The 18,422-nt window shown below is 34.9% G+C and overlaps 1 protein-coding gene across 1 annotated transcript; it reads left to right on the top strand.

Moving 5' to 3' along the window:
* Positions 1 to 15,522: 15,522 nt before the first annotated feature.
* On the top strand, positions 15,523 to 18,229 carry LOC120007305. Its single transcript, XM_038857506.1, has 2 exons — positions 15,523 to 15,592; positions 15,870 to 18,229. Exons 1-2 carry the CDS (start codon positions 15,544 to 15,546, stop codon positions 18,227 to 18,229), a joined length of 2,409 nt encoding a protein of 802 aa, XP_038713434.1. The 5' UTR covers positions 15,523 to 15,543.
* Positions 18,230 to 18,422: the final 193 nt, after the last annotated feature.

The raw sequence follows: 18,422 nt of genomic DNA, 5'->3' as shown, positions 1-18,422 counted from the left end.
TGCTTCCATATCACGCCTATGTTGAGCAGTGTTCTCATGCTCAGGTTCAGCCATTGGTTGAGTGATTATTTTCAGCATGTCTTGCTCTTCTAGGAGATACTGAATCTTACGATGTCAAACATCATAGTTCTTTTCATTCAGTTTGTCTCCTTGGTTTAAGTCAGCGACAATGCTTTTTGTTGCAGCCATTTCAACTATACAGACAAAATTACTAACATTAGAATCTTGTACAATTTAAATTTCAAATAATTTTGCCACTTCGTTTCAAATCAATAATATTAATCTAACATATGCCACAGAAACGAATAACAATGTAAACATTCAATCAATTCTCATTAGCATAGTCCAATTAGTATTTTTGATCCAAACAAGTGCAAAATATTCTAGTTATTAGTTCATCTAATAACTCTCACTATTTAACGACATTTATATTCATGCACATTTAGTGTAATTAAACAAAGAAATTACATAAAATAAACATGTCATTAATGAAAATATCCAATATGTACATCAAATACATAAATATGTATATACATAAGAAAGATGTACAAATAAAATAAATACAACATAAATCACATGCTAGGAACATAATCAGGATCCTCTCTCTTACAGCAGCTCATCTGAGAGAGTTTCGAAACTCAATGTGCTCAACCTTTACTTCAATGAGTCTCGAACCATGTTCCACTCTTCCGGTAGAGAATCAAGAGCAATCTGAATTTGTTGCTCGATGTAGAACTCATGAACATCCCGAATCCACAAACTTTTCATCCAATTATACATATGATGTATGTGTAGATGCATGGTGTGACTAGGATTTTTTCTATATCCCAATAAGTGAATTATTTGTGCTCTTGTAACCACTATAAACACAAATAATTAAATCACATTAACGATTAAACTTTTAACTATTTAATTATCATATGTAATGATTTTTTGGTTACCAAAAATTCCAAAAAAAAAAGAAAAATAGAAATTATTATTTTAATTAATTTGGAAAAAACAGAATGAAAAACAGACGGTACAGGCTCCCTCACGAGCCTAATCAAAATTGATGGTCTGATGAGAGACGGCGTGTTACACACACCTCTGGTGCACCTGAAACAGATGCAGCATAATTTGTTATAGGGTGCGGGTCAAACCCGACCCGCATCCGCTATTTGACCCGATCAGTTGACTGGGCAGAGTCAAAATACGCGTGAGGGCTTCGTCAGGCGTGTGAGACGCATGCGCCGCCTTCTATGGCATTTTTTGCCACAATTTGTTTTCAATTTGGGCAAATAGGGTGTCCCGATTTCATTTCTGGTCTTATATTTACCATTACAGTATCTTAAGTTAGTGTTTGACATTCAAGCTTTAAACTCGCGACTGTAATTCATTATTCGAAACATAAACCAAAAAATTTAAACCAGTTTCGATTTTAATCTTTGAAATATCATATCAATTCACATAGTTCTCCAGAAATTTCATAAAAATATCCGTTAGAAAGCTTGTTTCAAGAGCTTTCCAAGCATACCAAACTCGTTCATAGAAAAATTACATATGATACTCAATTTTGAATGTAAAGTTTCAATTTTTTCATGATTTTTGAAGAACATAAACCTGATTTACACAATTTTCAGCCATCTATATATGTTCTAATCATGCAAATCAGATTCAACATTATAGAAATAACATATACCTCTGATACCAATGTAGTGTTTCTAAGGAGAACTTACTGATTTCCTGATCGGTACGAATAAATGAGGATCGGTTTCCGACTTGATTACTAGAACTAGAACTATTCCACAGTACGAACACTTTTTATTTGCTTGTAAACTTTGATTCTCCAAGATCAAAGTGTATGGAAGATTTTTGACAGAGTTCGCTTTCTCTGTACTGTGTTCTCTCTTTAATGCTGCTTTTGGTATGGGGGTAAGAATTTAGAGGTATAATTTGTTACCCATGTAAATGTTACAAGGGTAATAATAATTATGGAGAATAATTATTACCATTGTTTGGTAAAGAAGGATAAAATTTACTCAAACATTCATTACTCTTGTTTGTTACTGCTATATGTTACTGGTGTAATACCATTACCTTTGTTTGTTATTATTGTAATGAACCAAACTAGAAAAAAAGTCAGATCATGTTATTTTTTTTTACTATTACAACTATCATGTATCAAAATTCAAAAAATATAGATACATATGCATATATATATATATACACACAGAGGCAGACACATACTATATATATATAACAACAACAACAATTGTTAACAATTTCAACAAAATAATTTGATAACATTCAAATCCATGACAAAGACGTAACACAAGTTTTTTCTAATATCCAAATTCATCATTGGTAATTATCCAATATCCAAATTCAAGTATATAAAACATAGCACAATAAGTTTTTCCAATATCCAAATTCAAGCAAACCAAGCATAGCATCTAAGTTTTTTCAAACATCCAAATTTAAGCAAATTAAATGTAGCACATAAGTTTTTTCCTCCAGAGAATCACTAAATCAAACCGAGCACCATCTGATTTTCTCCTCCACAGAATCCATAGCATAGAAGTTTTCAATATCTTCAAGAGTCATCTTCTTCATTGCCTGCACCACTTGCAATGTCTGTAGACCTTGTAATTGCCCAAGCACATCTTCGGAAGCATTGTTCCTAATGTATATACATCTACTCCCACACGAAATCTGACGAAAATCTACAAAAGCTGTTTGGTCCCTTGCTACATGGTCGATTGCTGTTGAGTCTACAGTCCAATAAGAAACAGATTCAGCAAGCATTAAGCAACTACTAACATACAAGTTAGAGGGACTAAAGTGGTCAAACATTTTCTTTGGCTCAGTGCAATCACGAGAAAAGTGACCTGGTTTGTCACAATTGAAACAATTGTTGTTTTTGCCTTTCTTGACACCGCGTTTCCCATGCTTGCGCTTGTGTCCACTAAAACTAGCATCATTCCCCCTTTTGCCTTTATTGGGACGTTTACCTTTTCCCTTTTTACAACTAGAGTTTGATATTCTTCACGAATTAGCCATAAAAACCTCTTCAGTAGGTTTTTCAGCGAGAAGACGATCTTCATCAAGCTCAACATGGCAAGCGATCTCATCAAATGTCTTGATGTTGTCGTTATGGGTAAGGTTAACATGCATGTGTTCCCAAGTACTCGGTAAAGAGCGAATAACAGGTTGGACTTGCTGTTCGTTAGTCATTTCATGGCCAGGAGCCCTCAATTCACTAATCATGTTGGACATGACTGTTAGATGCTACCTCATCGTGTGATTCTGGCGCTTCTTATAACCATCAAATTTGAGGGTTAAATGACAAAGTCAAGTAGTCGAGGTTCCCCCATATTGAACCTTCACAGCATCCCAAACTACTTGAGCTGAAATGTGTTTCTCAAAGTGCAGCATTATGTCATTCTTCATGCTGCTCAACATCAATATGCGAGCCACACGATCTTTGCGCTTATAGGCTTGATATGCTTCCATATCACGCCTATGTTGAGCAGTGTTCTCATGCTCAGGTTCAGCCATTGGTTGAGTGATTATTTTCAGCATGTCTTGCTCTTCTAGGAGATACTGAATCTTACGATGTCAAACATCATAGTTCTTTTCATTCAGTTTGTCTCCTTGGTTTAAGTCAGCGACAATGCTTTTTGTTGCAGCCATTTCAACTATACAGACAAAATTACTAACATTAGAATCTTGTACAATTTAAATTTCAAATAATTTTGCCACTTCGTTTCAAATCAATAATATTAATCTAACATATGCCACAGAAACGAATAACAATGTAAACATTCAATCAATTCTCATTAGCATAGTCCAATTAGTATTTTTGATCCAAACAAGTGCAAAATATTCTAGTTATTAGTTCATCTAATAACTCTCACTATTTAACGACATTTATATTCATGCACATTTAGTGTAATTAAACAAAGAAATTACATAAAATAAACATGTCATTAATGAAAATATCCAATATGTACATCAAATACATAAATATGTATATACATAAGAAAGATGTACAAATAAAATAAATACAACATAAATCACATGCTAGGAACATAATCAGGATCCTCTCTCTTACAGCAGCTCATCTGAGAGAGTTTCGAAACTCAATGTGCTCAACCTTTACTTCAATGAGTCTCGAACCATGTTCCACTCTTCCGGTAGAGAATCAAGAGCAATCTGAATTTGTTGCTCGATGTAGAACTCATGAACATCCCGAATCCACAAACTTTTCATCCAATTATACATATGATGTATGTGTAGATGCATGGTGTGACTAGGATTTTTTCTATATCCCAATAAGTGAATTATTTGTGCTCTTGTAACCACTATAAACACAAATAATTAAATCACATTAACGATTAAACTTTTAACTATTTAATTATCATATGTAATGATTTTTTGGTTACCAAAAATTCCAAAAAAAAAAGAAAAATAGAAATTATTATTTTAATTAATTTGGAAAAAACAGAATGAAAAACAGACGGTACAGGCTCCCTCACGAGCCTAATCAAAATTGATGGTCTGATGAGAGACGGCGTGTTACACACACCTCTGGTGCACCTGAAACAGATGCAGCATAATTTGTTATAGGGTGCGGGTCAAACCCGACCCGCATCCGCTATTTGACCCGATCAGTTGACTGGGCAGAGTCAAAATACGCGTGAGGGCTTCGTCAGGCGTGTGAGACGCATGCGCCGCCTTCTATGGCATTTTTTGCCACAATTTGTTTTCAATTTGGGCAAATAGGGTGTCCCGATTTCATTTCTGGTCTTATATTTACCATTACAGTATCTTAAGTTAGTGTTTGACATTCAAGCTTTAAACTCGCGACTGTAATTCATTATTCGAAACATAAACCAAAAAATTTAAACCAGTTTCGATTTTAATCTTTGAAATATCATATCAATTCACATAGTTCTCCAGAAATTTCATAAAAATATCCGTTAGAAAGCTTGTTTCAAGAGCTTTCCAAGCATACCAAACTCGTTCATAGAAAAATTACATATGATACTCAATTTTGAATGTAAAGTTTCAATTTTTTCATGATTTTTGAAGAACATAAACCTGATTTACACAATTTTCAGCCATCTATATATGTTCTAATCATGCAAATCAGATTCAACATTATAGAAATAACATATACCTCTGATACCAATGTAGTGTTTCTAAGGAGAACTTACTGATTTCCTGATCGGTACGAATAAATGAGGATCGGTTTCCGACTTGATTACTAGAACTAGAACTATTCCACAGTACGAACACTTTTTATTTGCTTGTAAACTTTGATTCTCCAAGATCAAAGTGTATGGAAGATTTTTGACAGAGTTCGCTTTCTCTGTACTGTGTTCTCTCTTTAATGCTGCTTTTGGTATGGGGGTAAGAATTTAGAGGTATAATTTGTTACCCATGTAAATGTTACAAGGGTAATAATAATTATGGAGAATAATTATTACCATTGTTTGGTAAAGAAGGATAAAATTTACTCAAACATTCATTACTCTTGTTTGTTACTGCTATATGTTACTGGTGTAATACCATTACCTTTGTTTGTTATTATTGTAATGAACCAAACTAGAAAAAAAGTCAGATCATGTTATTTTTTTTTACTATTACAACTATCATGTATCAAAATTCAAAAAATATAGATACATATGCATATATATATATATACACACAGAGGCAGACACATACTATATATATATAACAACAACAACAATTGTTAACAATTTCAACAAAATAATTTGATAACATTCAAATCCATGACAAAGACGTAACACAAGTTTTTTCTAATATCCAAATTCATCATTGGTAATTATCCAATATCCAAATTCAAGTATATAAAACATAGCACAATAAGTTTTTCCAATATCCAAATTCAAGCAAACCAAGCATAGCATCTAAGTTTTTTCAAACATCCAAATTTAAGCAAATTAAATGTAGCACATAAGTTTTTTCCTCCAGAGAATCACTAAATCAAACCGAGCACCATCTGATTTTCTCCTCCACAGAATCCATAGCATAGAAGTTTTCAATATCTTCAAGAGTCATCTTCTTCATTGCCTGCACCACTTGCAATGTCTGTAGACCTTGTAATTGCCCAATATCATATTTCAATTGTGCCCTATCTATAGGTTTTGAACCAATAGTAATGGCAGCTAGAATTTGAGAGAGCTGCTCATTCCCAATAGCAAATGCCGCCTCCACCTTGCTAGAAAGTTCAGCTTGTGAACTTTCTATCTCTTCTAACTTTCTCTTGTAAGCTGGTTTTCTTGTTGAACTAGAAGTTGCAGTGGTTGCAGGAACTTCTTCATTGGGTGTAGCAATAGATTGAGAAACAGGATCAGCAGCAGTGGTTGCATTAGCCCCTATAGCCCTATCTTTGGCAAAAATCTCCTCAAACTTATCATACAAAGGTCATGGTTTCATATACAACCCCTTCGCAAAAGGATGACTCTACAAAGAACAAAAGTCAGCATTATTCTAAACAATTCCCTACTTATTGTCTCTTGCATAGACAAACAGGGGACAAAGAAAAGAACTATATATGATTTTGGTAAATGGGCAGCAACAAATAGGTTAGTAATCTCATGTTTGATTTTCATATGAAGCTATGTGCTAGTGCTAAAAATTGATGTTAGATTCCGCACCTGACCCATAAATCATCCATCACCTGTGAATCAAACATCAAGTATAGAGTGCCAAGGAAGACAAAGCAAAGCAAATTAAAGGAATCAAGACAAAAATTAATAAAGGAAGTACCTTGACCCATTCATCAAAAACAGTCTTATCACCGGTCACCATCTTCTTTTCATCATCCCACCCAAAGCCACTTCCCTTTTCTTTGATTTCATGTATAGCACTAAATTGTCTTTTTAAGTAGCCTAGTCTAGAATCAATGTTCTTTTCTGTAACATCGATGCTAGGAATTTTCTTCCTCATCTCTTGTAGCAAGTAAGCTACATACCCATTCTTGAACCCGCCTTCCCCTTTGAACTTGTTTTCTCGATGCATGGTGATTAATGCATTAGTCAAACATTGGTCATCTTCTGAATTCCATCTTTTCTTTGATCCTTTATCCGCACTCTCGGTGGCCATGCTTTGACGACAAAAGAATAAATAGATTATTATAGCAACAACAACAACACAACAAGAGAGACACAACCAAACAGTATAGCAATAGCTATAAAACTCTATAAACATGCATTTTTCCCCTAAACTCTTATATGCTAGATAAAACTCTATAAAGATGCAAGTGCAACAATAGCTGCTAAGAACATGTACCAACCTTTTCTCTGTTAATTTGGGAATGATTCTACACTCCTAATAATGTTATGATAGAACGAATAAAATAATCAGATCATTATCAGCTTGATCATCTAACTAATAGACCATTTTTCCTGCCATAAGAGATTCACATCTCTAGAACCATCATATAAAATGTCCAGGACCGCCATATAACCATATACACAAACTGTTATTTGATCAAGTATATCTGATGAAAAATAAAGTAGGAAATATCAAGAAGCATGGATTACTCGCTCAATAATCCAGGCTCCACCTGTTACAAATGCAATAACAGGTTTTGGCCCATTGCTATTTTTTGGTAGATACAAATCAAGTCTACACAAAGGAAGTAACGTAGCCTGTCATGCCAAATCACTTATGGTAGTAAGAATTCACAGACTGTATGAACTCTTATTGACGAAAATCAAATACGTAAGAGATAAACCAAGCGAAAGGCATACCAATTTCTAGGCTGATCGCCAAAAACTATACCTCTACGAATCTGAGTAGAGAAGAAATAGTTATATCCAACTGCAAAGGAAAAATGGACTAGTTAAGTTCCATCAAAACCAGATTTTTATAGCGAAATCCAAAAAAATGTCAGTTCTCTAATATTGTGAAAGGTAAAAATGCCAGACAAAACCAGTGATATGGGTTATAATTACATGAGAGCAATAAAATGGGGATTAGCATGGAAAATATATTGTAGATTTTTTACCTTGAACAACACCTGGGAAAAGCAGCAAAGCATAACAATTGAAGGCAAGAAATCTTGTAATCCATCTGTATCCTTCCCTGAATAAGAATTCACAGACTGTATGAACTCTAATTGATGAAAATCAAATACGTCATAGATAAACCAAGCAAAAGGCATACTGATTTCTAGGCTGATCGCCAAAAACTATAAATCTACGAATCTGATAATCCATTTAAATCGGTTTGTATATACCCAGAAACATATACCCAGCAGAGAACATGTTAAGCATGGAAACAGTAAGCATAGAATCATGTACCTATAAAATTACCTACATATATAATTGAACATAGCCAATAAAATACTTGCAAGTAGATCAAAATACTTGAAAGTAGCCATAACATATACCCAAAAAATCCATTTAAATCGGTTTGTATGTACCCAGAAACATATACCCAGCAGAGAACATGTTAAGCATGGAAACAATAAGCATAGAATCATATACCCAGAAAATTACCTACATATATAATTGAACATAGCCAATAAAATACTTGCAAGTAGATCAAAATACTTGAAAGTAGCCATAACAGTGCAATTATATAGCCAGATTCAGGCCATACCAAGAAGCTTCGAGGGAGAGATTTGGGAATACAAAGAGAGAAGAGGGCGCCTGCGATGAGGGATACGAGCTCAAATCGTCGATTGAGCTTCTAGGTTGCAACGAGAGAGACAAGCACATATCGTCGAAAGAGACGAGACGAGCATAAATCGTCAATTTGCAATGAGAGAGACGGTACGCACAGAAGAAGTATTGTGTGAGGAGTTTTTTCGGGATTTAATTAAGGGGGTAATAGATTAGAGTAAAACTTATTATTACTTTTTATTACCCAGGTCCCCTACCATTAAACTTTATGTATAAAAAATAAACTAAATTACTAAAATTTATTACAGGAGTAAAAATTATACTGACGTAACAAACACAAGTAAACTCAAAATTTAACTACCTTTGTAACCATTACATCCCATTACCCCTCTACCAAATGCACCCTAAAAGAGAGAACAATGTCAGTTACATCTTTGTAACTGATGTAGGTTACCAACAATTGTCTTGGAGACAATTGCTCAATAACCCATATTTAAAACCCAATTTCCAACAATAATTAAATCATAATTGAGTATTAGTTTCCCGCCCAAATGCCCTTGAGCCGAAGGAATCTTAAAAATGCAAGAAGAGAGATGTTTTGACGCAGCATCCGGAAAAAACAATGACTTTTGTATTAAAAGCTGTAAAAGTTAAACTCTCTATCCCACTGTCTCCAACTAATTAAATAGTTTTTGTTTTGTTTTACCAATTCATCCGGAAAAAACAAAGACAATGATAAAATGTTATGCTAAAAGGATCCACGTTGAAGCACCTTATTCAATCATGAGTTTGATGGCCCAACATAAACATAAGAGATATAAGAAAGCGCATCTACTTTGACTCCAACCCTCTCCCTTCCCCTTCCCCTTCCCCTTCCCCTTCCCCTGCGCTTTTATTGTTATGTTCCACCTTTCTCTTCAGTTTTTTTCTCAAGCATTAAAAAATCCTCTGCATGAATTGCTTGCTTGGATGCGAAATGGAATTACATGTAAAAAATAAAAATAAGAAATAAACATAAGAAGGGTATTATCACCTGTATCCATGACTCCAACAATAATATTCTTGCCATATCCAGCTTTGCGGAGCATTTCTTGTCCGATACTAAATTGATTCCAAGTATGTTCCCTCTCGTCTATTAGTCCTCCTAATCCCAAAAATTCCCATGACCTTGTAGTATCTAAAGAGTATTATTCAGTTGGGTTGCTTTCATCTACAGATATCACATCTTCCAATTCTATAAAACAAATTAGCAATAGTGATTTTTGTAATCTTGGGATATATATAGAAAGATTGAAATTCAAAATCCATGTGTTATTTTTCTTACTAGAAAGTTTGGAAGCTTCATCTTGAGTGAGAGATGCTGCGAAACCATTGACACTGTGTTTGTAGCTGTATATAAGAGAATCTTTAACTTCACTTCTTGCCTCTTTCACAGATGAAAGATACGAGCTAGAGATGCATCTCTATTTTTTCATCCAACGTCTTATTTCCTTGGTGCCCGTCCAAATATACTATATATACCTACATATATTATGAAAAAATAAATAAATTGTAATACATATTTGTGTGTGTATATATATCTATATATATATATGATGAAAACAAAAACCAAATTCATAGTTGATAAGGTTTCACTTTGTAATTTTGGCTAGAAAATAAGAGTATTTATATGTGTATAGGGTCCAGAATCGGGCCTGGTTGGCACAACCTGACCCCGACCAGGGCCCCACCAACCCAGGGCCTTCTAATATTTTTAAAATTTTATTATATATAAATAATTTTTAATTTCGTAATTTGTTTATTAATTGTCTCTCATAACGATTTTCTCAGTTTCTCTATCATGCTTTCCATCTCCACGTGCCCGTCACTAACCTCCGGCAACAGTGCATTGTCCGTCGATAATTTTGTACAGTCTCATTGGTTCTAGTGCACCATATTAGTGTATATCATGGAGTAACATACCACTAAATAATTTCTCTATATATTTTCAAACCCAACCAATCATGAATTAATATTAACTACCTTTTAGTTTGCAGCATCTCATTAGTTCCGATAAACCAGATTAGCATACGACAAGGTGTATTAAAGAAGGAAAACAAAAATTTTAAAAAGGAGGAATTTTCAAAGCACCATAATTTGGTGATGTTGAATTATAACAATTATTTAAATTGGTAAATGGAATAGTATTATTAACATACTCTTTTTGTCATTCAGGTTCTGTCATATTCTATCATTCAATGCAATACCACAAGATTTAAATTTGTAACCGAATAATATTATTAACACATACTCTTAACTTTTGGCTAAAATATTATTGATGTCCTTAGACTATCACAATTTTCTCGATTATATTCTTAAACTATTTAATTTCTTCATTCTATCCTCAAACTCTCACGAATAAACTTTTCAATGGTGACTCCAGCAAAAATGTTGAGGTGGCAACTAAACTCTGACAAACATTTTACATAGCTTGATGATATGGCAAAATAATATTTTTTAAATTCATTTTTTATACACATGAAATTTTAAAAAATAAATTGCAATGCAATCTAAACAAATCAATGATATAGTTTAGGGTTTAGGGTAAAAAAACCCAAATTCCACCAAGAACAAACTCCGAAATTAAACCAAACCCCACTTCCATCAAGAACAAACTCAGAAATCAAACCAAGAACCTGAAACAGAGGAACCAAGAAATCCCTAACCCATGGGTCTGCCACCGAAGCAATTTGAAAGGAAGTGCCCTGGGTTCTTCTATATCTAGGCTCACAAAATACCGAGAATCGAAAAGCTAAAACCGAGATCCCGAATTTCTGGGTTCTTCAACTCCACTTTCGTTTCATTTTTCTCGCCCGATTTTGAGTGGCTAGCTGGGGTCAAGAAATATTCGGTGCTTCAGGGACTAAAAACTATCCTCTTAATTGGAACTTTTACGTTACATGTGAGAAAGATGGAAACATGCCCATTTGTCACGGTTTGGTATCTGGTTCTGATTTTGATGCTTTGACTCCAATCTTCGTCTTTATGAGATACCATGGTCTGACCGATTTGAATGAATCTTTCAGCTTGAAGAAGCATCTGATAAGAACAAATAGGTGGCGCTCATCAATTTGATAAGAACACAAATCCGTTGATGTGGAATTGATAAGAACTGATTTTTTAATTGGTTCTTGATTTTTTTTTAAGAATACAGATCTGGTCATGTGATTTGATAAGGATTTTTTATTTTCATTTTTATTTTTTGAATTTATTTCCAAGGTGGATTTAATTTTATTGTTTTTACATGTCATTAAGCTATGTGTACCTTTCGTCGGGATTTAGATGCCAACTCAGCATTTTCTTCAGTGTCAAACACCGAAAAGTTGATTTAGGACAACAATAATGTATAAAACAATATTTTAAGGATAGAATGAAGAAATTAAATAGTTTAAGAATATAATTGAGAAAAATGTGATTGTCTAAGTACATAGATAATATTTTAACCCTTAACTTTTTCTCATTAGGTTCTACCAGATTCTATTAATACAATGCCACATGATTGAATATATTCTTTTTGTCGTTTAGATTTTACAACATTCGTAAGGATTTTCGTCTTTGTCTTCTCCATCGCCAAACCTTCGTTGCCGCTGCAATTTCAGCCACCTCTCCTTTGATTGGTCTTCTATGAGAATCTCCTTCGGCTGTAATTTTAGCTTCTTCCTTTGATCTCCATCGATTGAGAATCTCCTTTGGTGTTTGTACTCCTTCGATTGTCTGTTGAAGATAATTGGAACGACTGCGTTTTTACTTTGTATTTGTTTGCACCCAAAGACGGCAACGTATCAAGTCGTCTTCTTATTCTTCTCTTTTACGATGTCGTTTCATTGCTTCAACTTATGACCGTTGTATCTCGATTTCTTCCTCCTCCTTTCACATCCATGTATAGTTCTCTGTTTTGTTACCGTTGACAGAGAGTAGGAGCAGACCATATATAATGCTCCACTCCTCCTCTGTAATACTCAACTTATTGATGAAATACTATTGCCATTGATTCATTCTCTGCTCACTGCTTTCAAATTCTTCTGTCTCTAAATGTCTAGAAATTCAAGTGAAAAATTCACCAGTTATTAGCTATTCTCCTCTGTCCTTCAGCAACCCTCGATTGTACAGAGATTGCAATGAAGAGAAAGCTTAAGAAAAGATGTTGGTTAGGTAGAGAGAGAAGCGTGGAGAGAGAGAAAGGGAAGAAATGATGATGATGGTGGCCGGTTAGAGGAGAAAAGAGAGGAAGAGCCAACAGAGAGAATGTAAGGATGAGAGAGAGACAAGTATGAGAGAGTTTTTGTGACTATGTTAGCCATGTTAAGGATTTTTGGGTCTTCCAGAATACCCGGTTCCCCTTGACAGGGTTACCGGACCGGGTTTTCATCTCTAAAAATCTACCGGGTCTGGTCAAACTCAGTCCTATAACCCAAAAGAGTTGAAGAACATGAAGCAATAATGAGGCTAGTTACTGCAGTTAAGACACGCATTGCTGTTAAGGCAACACCACCATCGGCTACTTCAAAGGACAAGATGGCAACTATAGTTGCCATGGACATCTTAAAGGAAATGAGCAAAGATCATGCAATATCTAATGAACTATACTACTTTGCGACGAACTTGTTTGCTGACTATTCATCACATGTGGACCAGAACTTCGATTAGGTTATCTAGAACATGAGTTTTTGGTTAAATGTATTAATCATTTCATGTATTTATTGATACTTAAACCCTAATCTAAGAATTAGCTAGCGCAAGCTTACAAGCTTCAACAAACAACTAACAACTTATTTGACAACTAATAAGTTGCGTTAGCTATAAAATCTGTTAAACACCTGACAGTTTATTTCATAGTATATAAGCTAGCCTTTTTTTTAACAACTTATAAACTAATTTATTTTGACAGCAAATAAGCTTGGTCAAACGGAGAATTGACAGAAAATAAGCTTTGCCAAACTGACCCTCAATGCTTGTAACACCCGCTACTTAAAAAAATATTGAGCAATTCAAAGTAATAAAGCAGAGATGTTGGTAATACAAGGCATTTTACGAATTTCAATGTGTTCTCTTAGAATAAATTTTGGCAAAAGAGTACTTTTCATCCCTTAACTATTGGTCGGGTTTCATTTTCCTCCCTTAGCTTTTTTTTTCCCTTTTTCGTCCCCCAACTATGGGAAAGTACCATGTTTGTCCCTCGAATAAATCCAGCTATCGAAAAATCCTACGTGGCATCATATTGTTCGTCAGATCAAGTTTTTCCCAGCTTCAATCTCACTTGAAAGGACGAAAATGATATTTTTCAATAGTTGAGGGACGCAAATGGGAGAAAAAAAACTTAGGGACAAAAATGAAAGTCACCCCATAGTTGAGGGTCGAAAAATATCCTTTTGCCAATAAATTTTAGGGTTATATTGTTAATTTCTGTGTATATTTTGTGAGATTGTTTTTAACTACAGAAACTGAGACATTTTAAAACTTTTAAGGTTTGTGATACTGCTGACCCCCTCACCATAAAGTAGCTTCGCCCATGGAGTAAATAAACTTTATCTTTTCTATATCAACTTCCATAAGCCATGTTATCCTGCTAAATAAAAGCGAGCAGAGGAGAGAGAGGGTGAAACCAACATATACAATTCATTAGTTCTTCAATCTCAGTAACTTCAACTTTTTATGTTCCATTATTATCACATCCTTTTGGTTAAAATTAGTATCCAAAGACTCGAACCACTAGTTAAAATAATAAGGATGACTAGGGTTCAAATCCCCCTCTCAATTTCAAAAAAAATAAAATTTAATATCCATACTTTCTCATTGTTCTTTCGTCATCCACATTGAACCCGCAACCACTACTTTTCGAATGAACATTCAATAAAGCCATCACAGTAAACACAAACCACGCGTGCCAAGCAAAACCACGAAGAATTTGTATGTGGACTTACCCTAATGAAGATTTGAATCCTAATGGGAGAGCAAAACTAGCAAACCCTTTGTACACACCAAATTCCTCAGTGTAAATTAAAATACACTTAAAATTTGATACAAATTACAAATATTTAAATCAAAGTGGACTTGATCTCTCCTTTTGACGTATTCCACACGAATACAAAATCTTCTGATTTTTAGTTGAGTGCTTCAAACAAATTCTACGAATTTGTAATAAAATCCAGTTGGATTTGAGTGTTGGACTTGAATTTGGGATTTGATTATCGGACTTGAGACTTGATGGAATTCTAAGAATTCTGGATTTAGAGAACTTGAACTTCACTTCCGGGACTTGACTTAGACTTGAGACTTGAAGGAATTCTGAGAATTCCAGATTTAAAGAACTTGGACTTTTCACTTCCAGGACTTGACTTGGATTTGAGACTTAAAGGAATTCTAAGAATTCCGGATTTAGAGAAGAAATTTGAGAGAGTCTTTAGATAGTTTCTCTCTACTCCTCCTCTTCTTTCTCTTTTTTTTTTTTCCAAATGAGCTTGGTATTTATAGGCAAAGGGAGAAGTGGAATTTACTTATGTACCCTTGGCCTTAACCCTTGACATTAAGGGTATTGTAGAGAAATCACTTAATCAATGATTATCCCTTTAATTTTATTTTATTTGAATTTGATTTGATTTGTATTTATCTTAGATTTTATCCATTTAACAATATTTTGGGCTTCATAAATTATTTTAATTTAGAGCCCACTATTTTATTTAATTGGGCTGCAAATTTTTTTGTGTCTACAAATGCCCCCTCAAGACTTAAGTTATCAAAGACTAGATAATTTAAGTCTTGAATTATCTAATAAAATATGCTTTATATAATCACAATTTGATTTGTATTTGATAACTTATAACTAATCTCACTTGATATAGGAGAGTTAGACTTATATAAAGCCAACATGTGCTATAGAGTTTGTATACTCACTCTTTCAACATCACGCATAAAAGGTGAGACAACTTTAGTTTTTTTTTTTTCATCACCCAGCCGTGATTATTTTTAGAAATTTTCATCTCATACATATATATATGATATATATATATGTTTTGTTTTTAAAGCAACCAACCTTGACTTTCATGGCTGTGATGTTGCATGGCGCCTACGCCATAACTATACATATACATATACACACATGTGCATATGTATTCTTTCTTCGGCAGCTGAAATTTATTTATTTTTTCCTTCTTTCGGAAGCTGATTTTTTATTTTTTTATTTTTTTAATTTAGATATGGCCTCCCGCAAACCGTGTTCAGCCCCGAAGACGGATTCTGAGAGTAGCTCAAACTCGAATCCACAATGGATTACAGAATCTAGTAATCCCAAATTTAAAGGGAAAACAATTCGTTTTCCGATGGCTTTTGTTGGACTTCACTCTTCTACAGGCATGCAGGGTCATCTTAAATTTCACGTCAATAGTGCAATGACTGGCCGTTTTGCTATCCCCGGTGTCAATCGATTTCAAGGTTTGGATATGTCTTTAATTAGCAGATCCAAGGAATTGGCATCCACGGATGCCCGTCGTCTTGGCCTACCTTACTTGTGTATTGCACCACATCATAATGAGGATGACTTCATCCCACGACCTTTGATTGCCGAGAATATTGGGAACAAATTTATTAGATGGGGGACATCTTTGAATCCCAGAGGAGAGATTTCATATCTAAATGGCTTTTGGGAGTGGTCCAGACGGGTTGCTGGACTCCTTAAGGATAGAGGCTTGGAAGATTTATCATTAGCAGTCCAAGCAGCAACGATGGAATATCATCGTCCCCCTTCAGCATATCGGGCTTTATGTGAGGTATGGTGTCCTGAAACCAGTACCTTTGTGACGAGGCATGGAGAAATTGGCATTTCTCTTTGGGAAATGCGAGATATTTCCGGATTGTCTATACTTGGTGATTATTATGAAGAGGTTATTCCGAGTTTTAGGGAACTCACTGATGGAAAATCTCTTCCAGATTCTTGTCTTCATCTCTTTAAGGCTTTTCAACATATAGCCGGAGAAAAGGTTATTGATCGAATCAAGCATGCAGATTGGCTCAATTTTTGGCTTAATGGGGTTTCTCGGAAACCCAATCCTCGAGGAGACTCGAAATATAAGAAATTATCAAACTTGGGAAAGTATGAATTTCTAAAAAGTGGAACAACAACAAAAGTGTGGAGACCCATAGTCATTCCCAACCAAAGTGTGTCTTCTGAAGACATCAGAGATCTAAAATGTTTACAGGCGTTAGATCTTGAATTATCTACCACCAAGATTGATGAGTTGGAGATAGCTGCATATCTCTCTATTTGGCTTTGTAGATTTGTCCTTCCATCAGGCGATGACCACTTAAGACCCGCAACTTTTAAAGTTGCTTCCCGGATGGCTGCAGGTGTAAGATATAGTCTGGTTCCACCTATTTTAGCAAGTATTTATAAAGGTCTTACACAGACCTTTTCTTCTGAAAGAAAGGATCTTGGAAGAATTACTCAATCATTTCCAGGGCACTTTCTTTATGGCTGGGTAGCATTGCATTTCCCTCGTGGTATATTTGATATCATTGACACATCTTTTGGGCGTCCTACACTTAGGAGATATTCTGGAATTTTAAATGTCTATCAATTTTGGGAGCCTAACATGATAGACTGTCGGAAACTTCTTCGTGGAAACATGGACTCAAAAAACTTTAAGTGGGTCGTGAGTCATCCTCCGAAACAAGTTGGTGACCAAACAGATGTTGGAGACTTGTCCGAAGAGATTCAAGAATTTATGATGAGTATTCGACCTGGCTATTTACCATGTCGTCGGGGGTCGTCATACACTTTGGAAGCGTATAGTCCACACCGGTTTTCAAGACAGCATGGATTCAAACAAATCAATCCTGGGTCTCCGAATATACATTCTTTTGAATTGAATCCAAGTACTCTTTACAGTTGTTGGTTATCTCTAACAAGAGTAGGGAGTAAGGCAAAATTTCATATTCCGGGGCCTTGTACTAATATGTGCGATCAAATTGATCGAAAGTATGAGAATTGGTGGGACACCACGGTGGCTCCCATATTGCTTAACGTTTCTACTACTGTTTTGGAGAGTAGTGAACGTGCTGATTTTAAACTTGTTGAGAATATTGCATCTACACTTTCTCGGAGGAAAAGAAAAGCTGGAGAAGATGACTCCATCCCATTGCCACCGAAAGAGAAACCTCTCATTGTGGATTTAGACGTTCCAGAGGAACGTGCTTTAAAGAAATCTAAAGCTGGACCTTCAAAGGCCAAGACAAAGAAAACTTCAGTTGATGAAATAGTGCCAAAGGTAAAGTCTGCAATTGTTGCAGTTGCACCTGAAGGAGCACATACTGATTTTGAATCTAACTTTGATTCTGACGATATACCACTGGTTAGGAGATCTACTCGTTTACGTTCCGGAAAACAAATTGATCTCAAAACTAATACCAAGGACATTCCTGCGGAAGCAAAGAGTGATATGAATCTCTCTCCATGTTCTTGGAATAAAGGTATTCCTTTATTTTTCTCTGTCTTGTTATCTATTATTTGCCCATTTATTGATAATAAACTTTTTTTTTTTTTTTTTTTTTTTGGGTAGCTTTCGATAAAATTCCTATGAGTGAGATGATTGGTGCCCTTGAGGGCTTTGCTGATGAAGGTAGCCCAAATGATTGTCTATTAGGTGAACTTCCCGATAGTGTTGGAGAAGGTATTATTCCATCCACACATTCTTTAGAGAATAGAAGCCTAAACTTGACAGATGATGGGGCTACTTCAGGGACATTGGGTCA

Source organism: Tripterygium wilfordii, chromosome 10 (genome assembly GCF_013401445.1).
Source record: "Tripterygium wilfordii isolate XIE 37 chromosome 10, ASM1340144v1, whole genome shotgun sequence".
Lineage (NCBI taxonomy): Eukaryota > Viridiplantae > Streptophyta > Magnoliopsida > Celastrales > Celastraceae > Tripterygium > Tripterygium wilfordii.
Note: the sequence above shows the minus strand (reverse complement) of the source record. Positions and strands in the feature narration are given on the sequence as shown.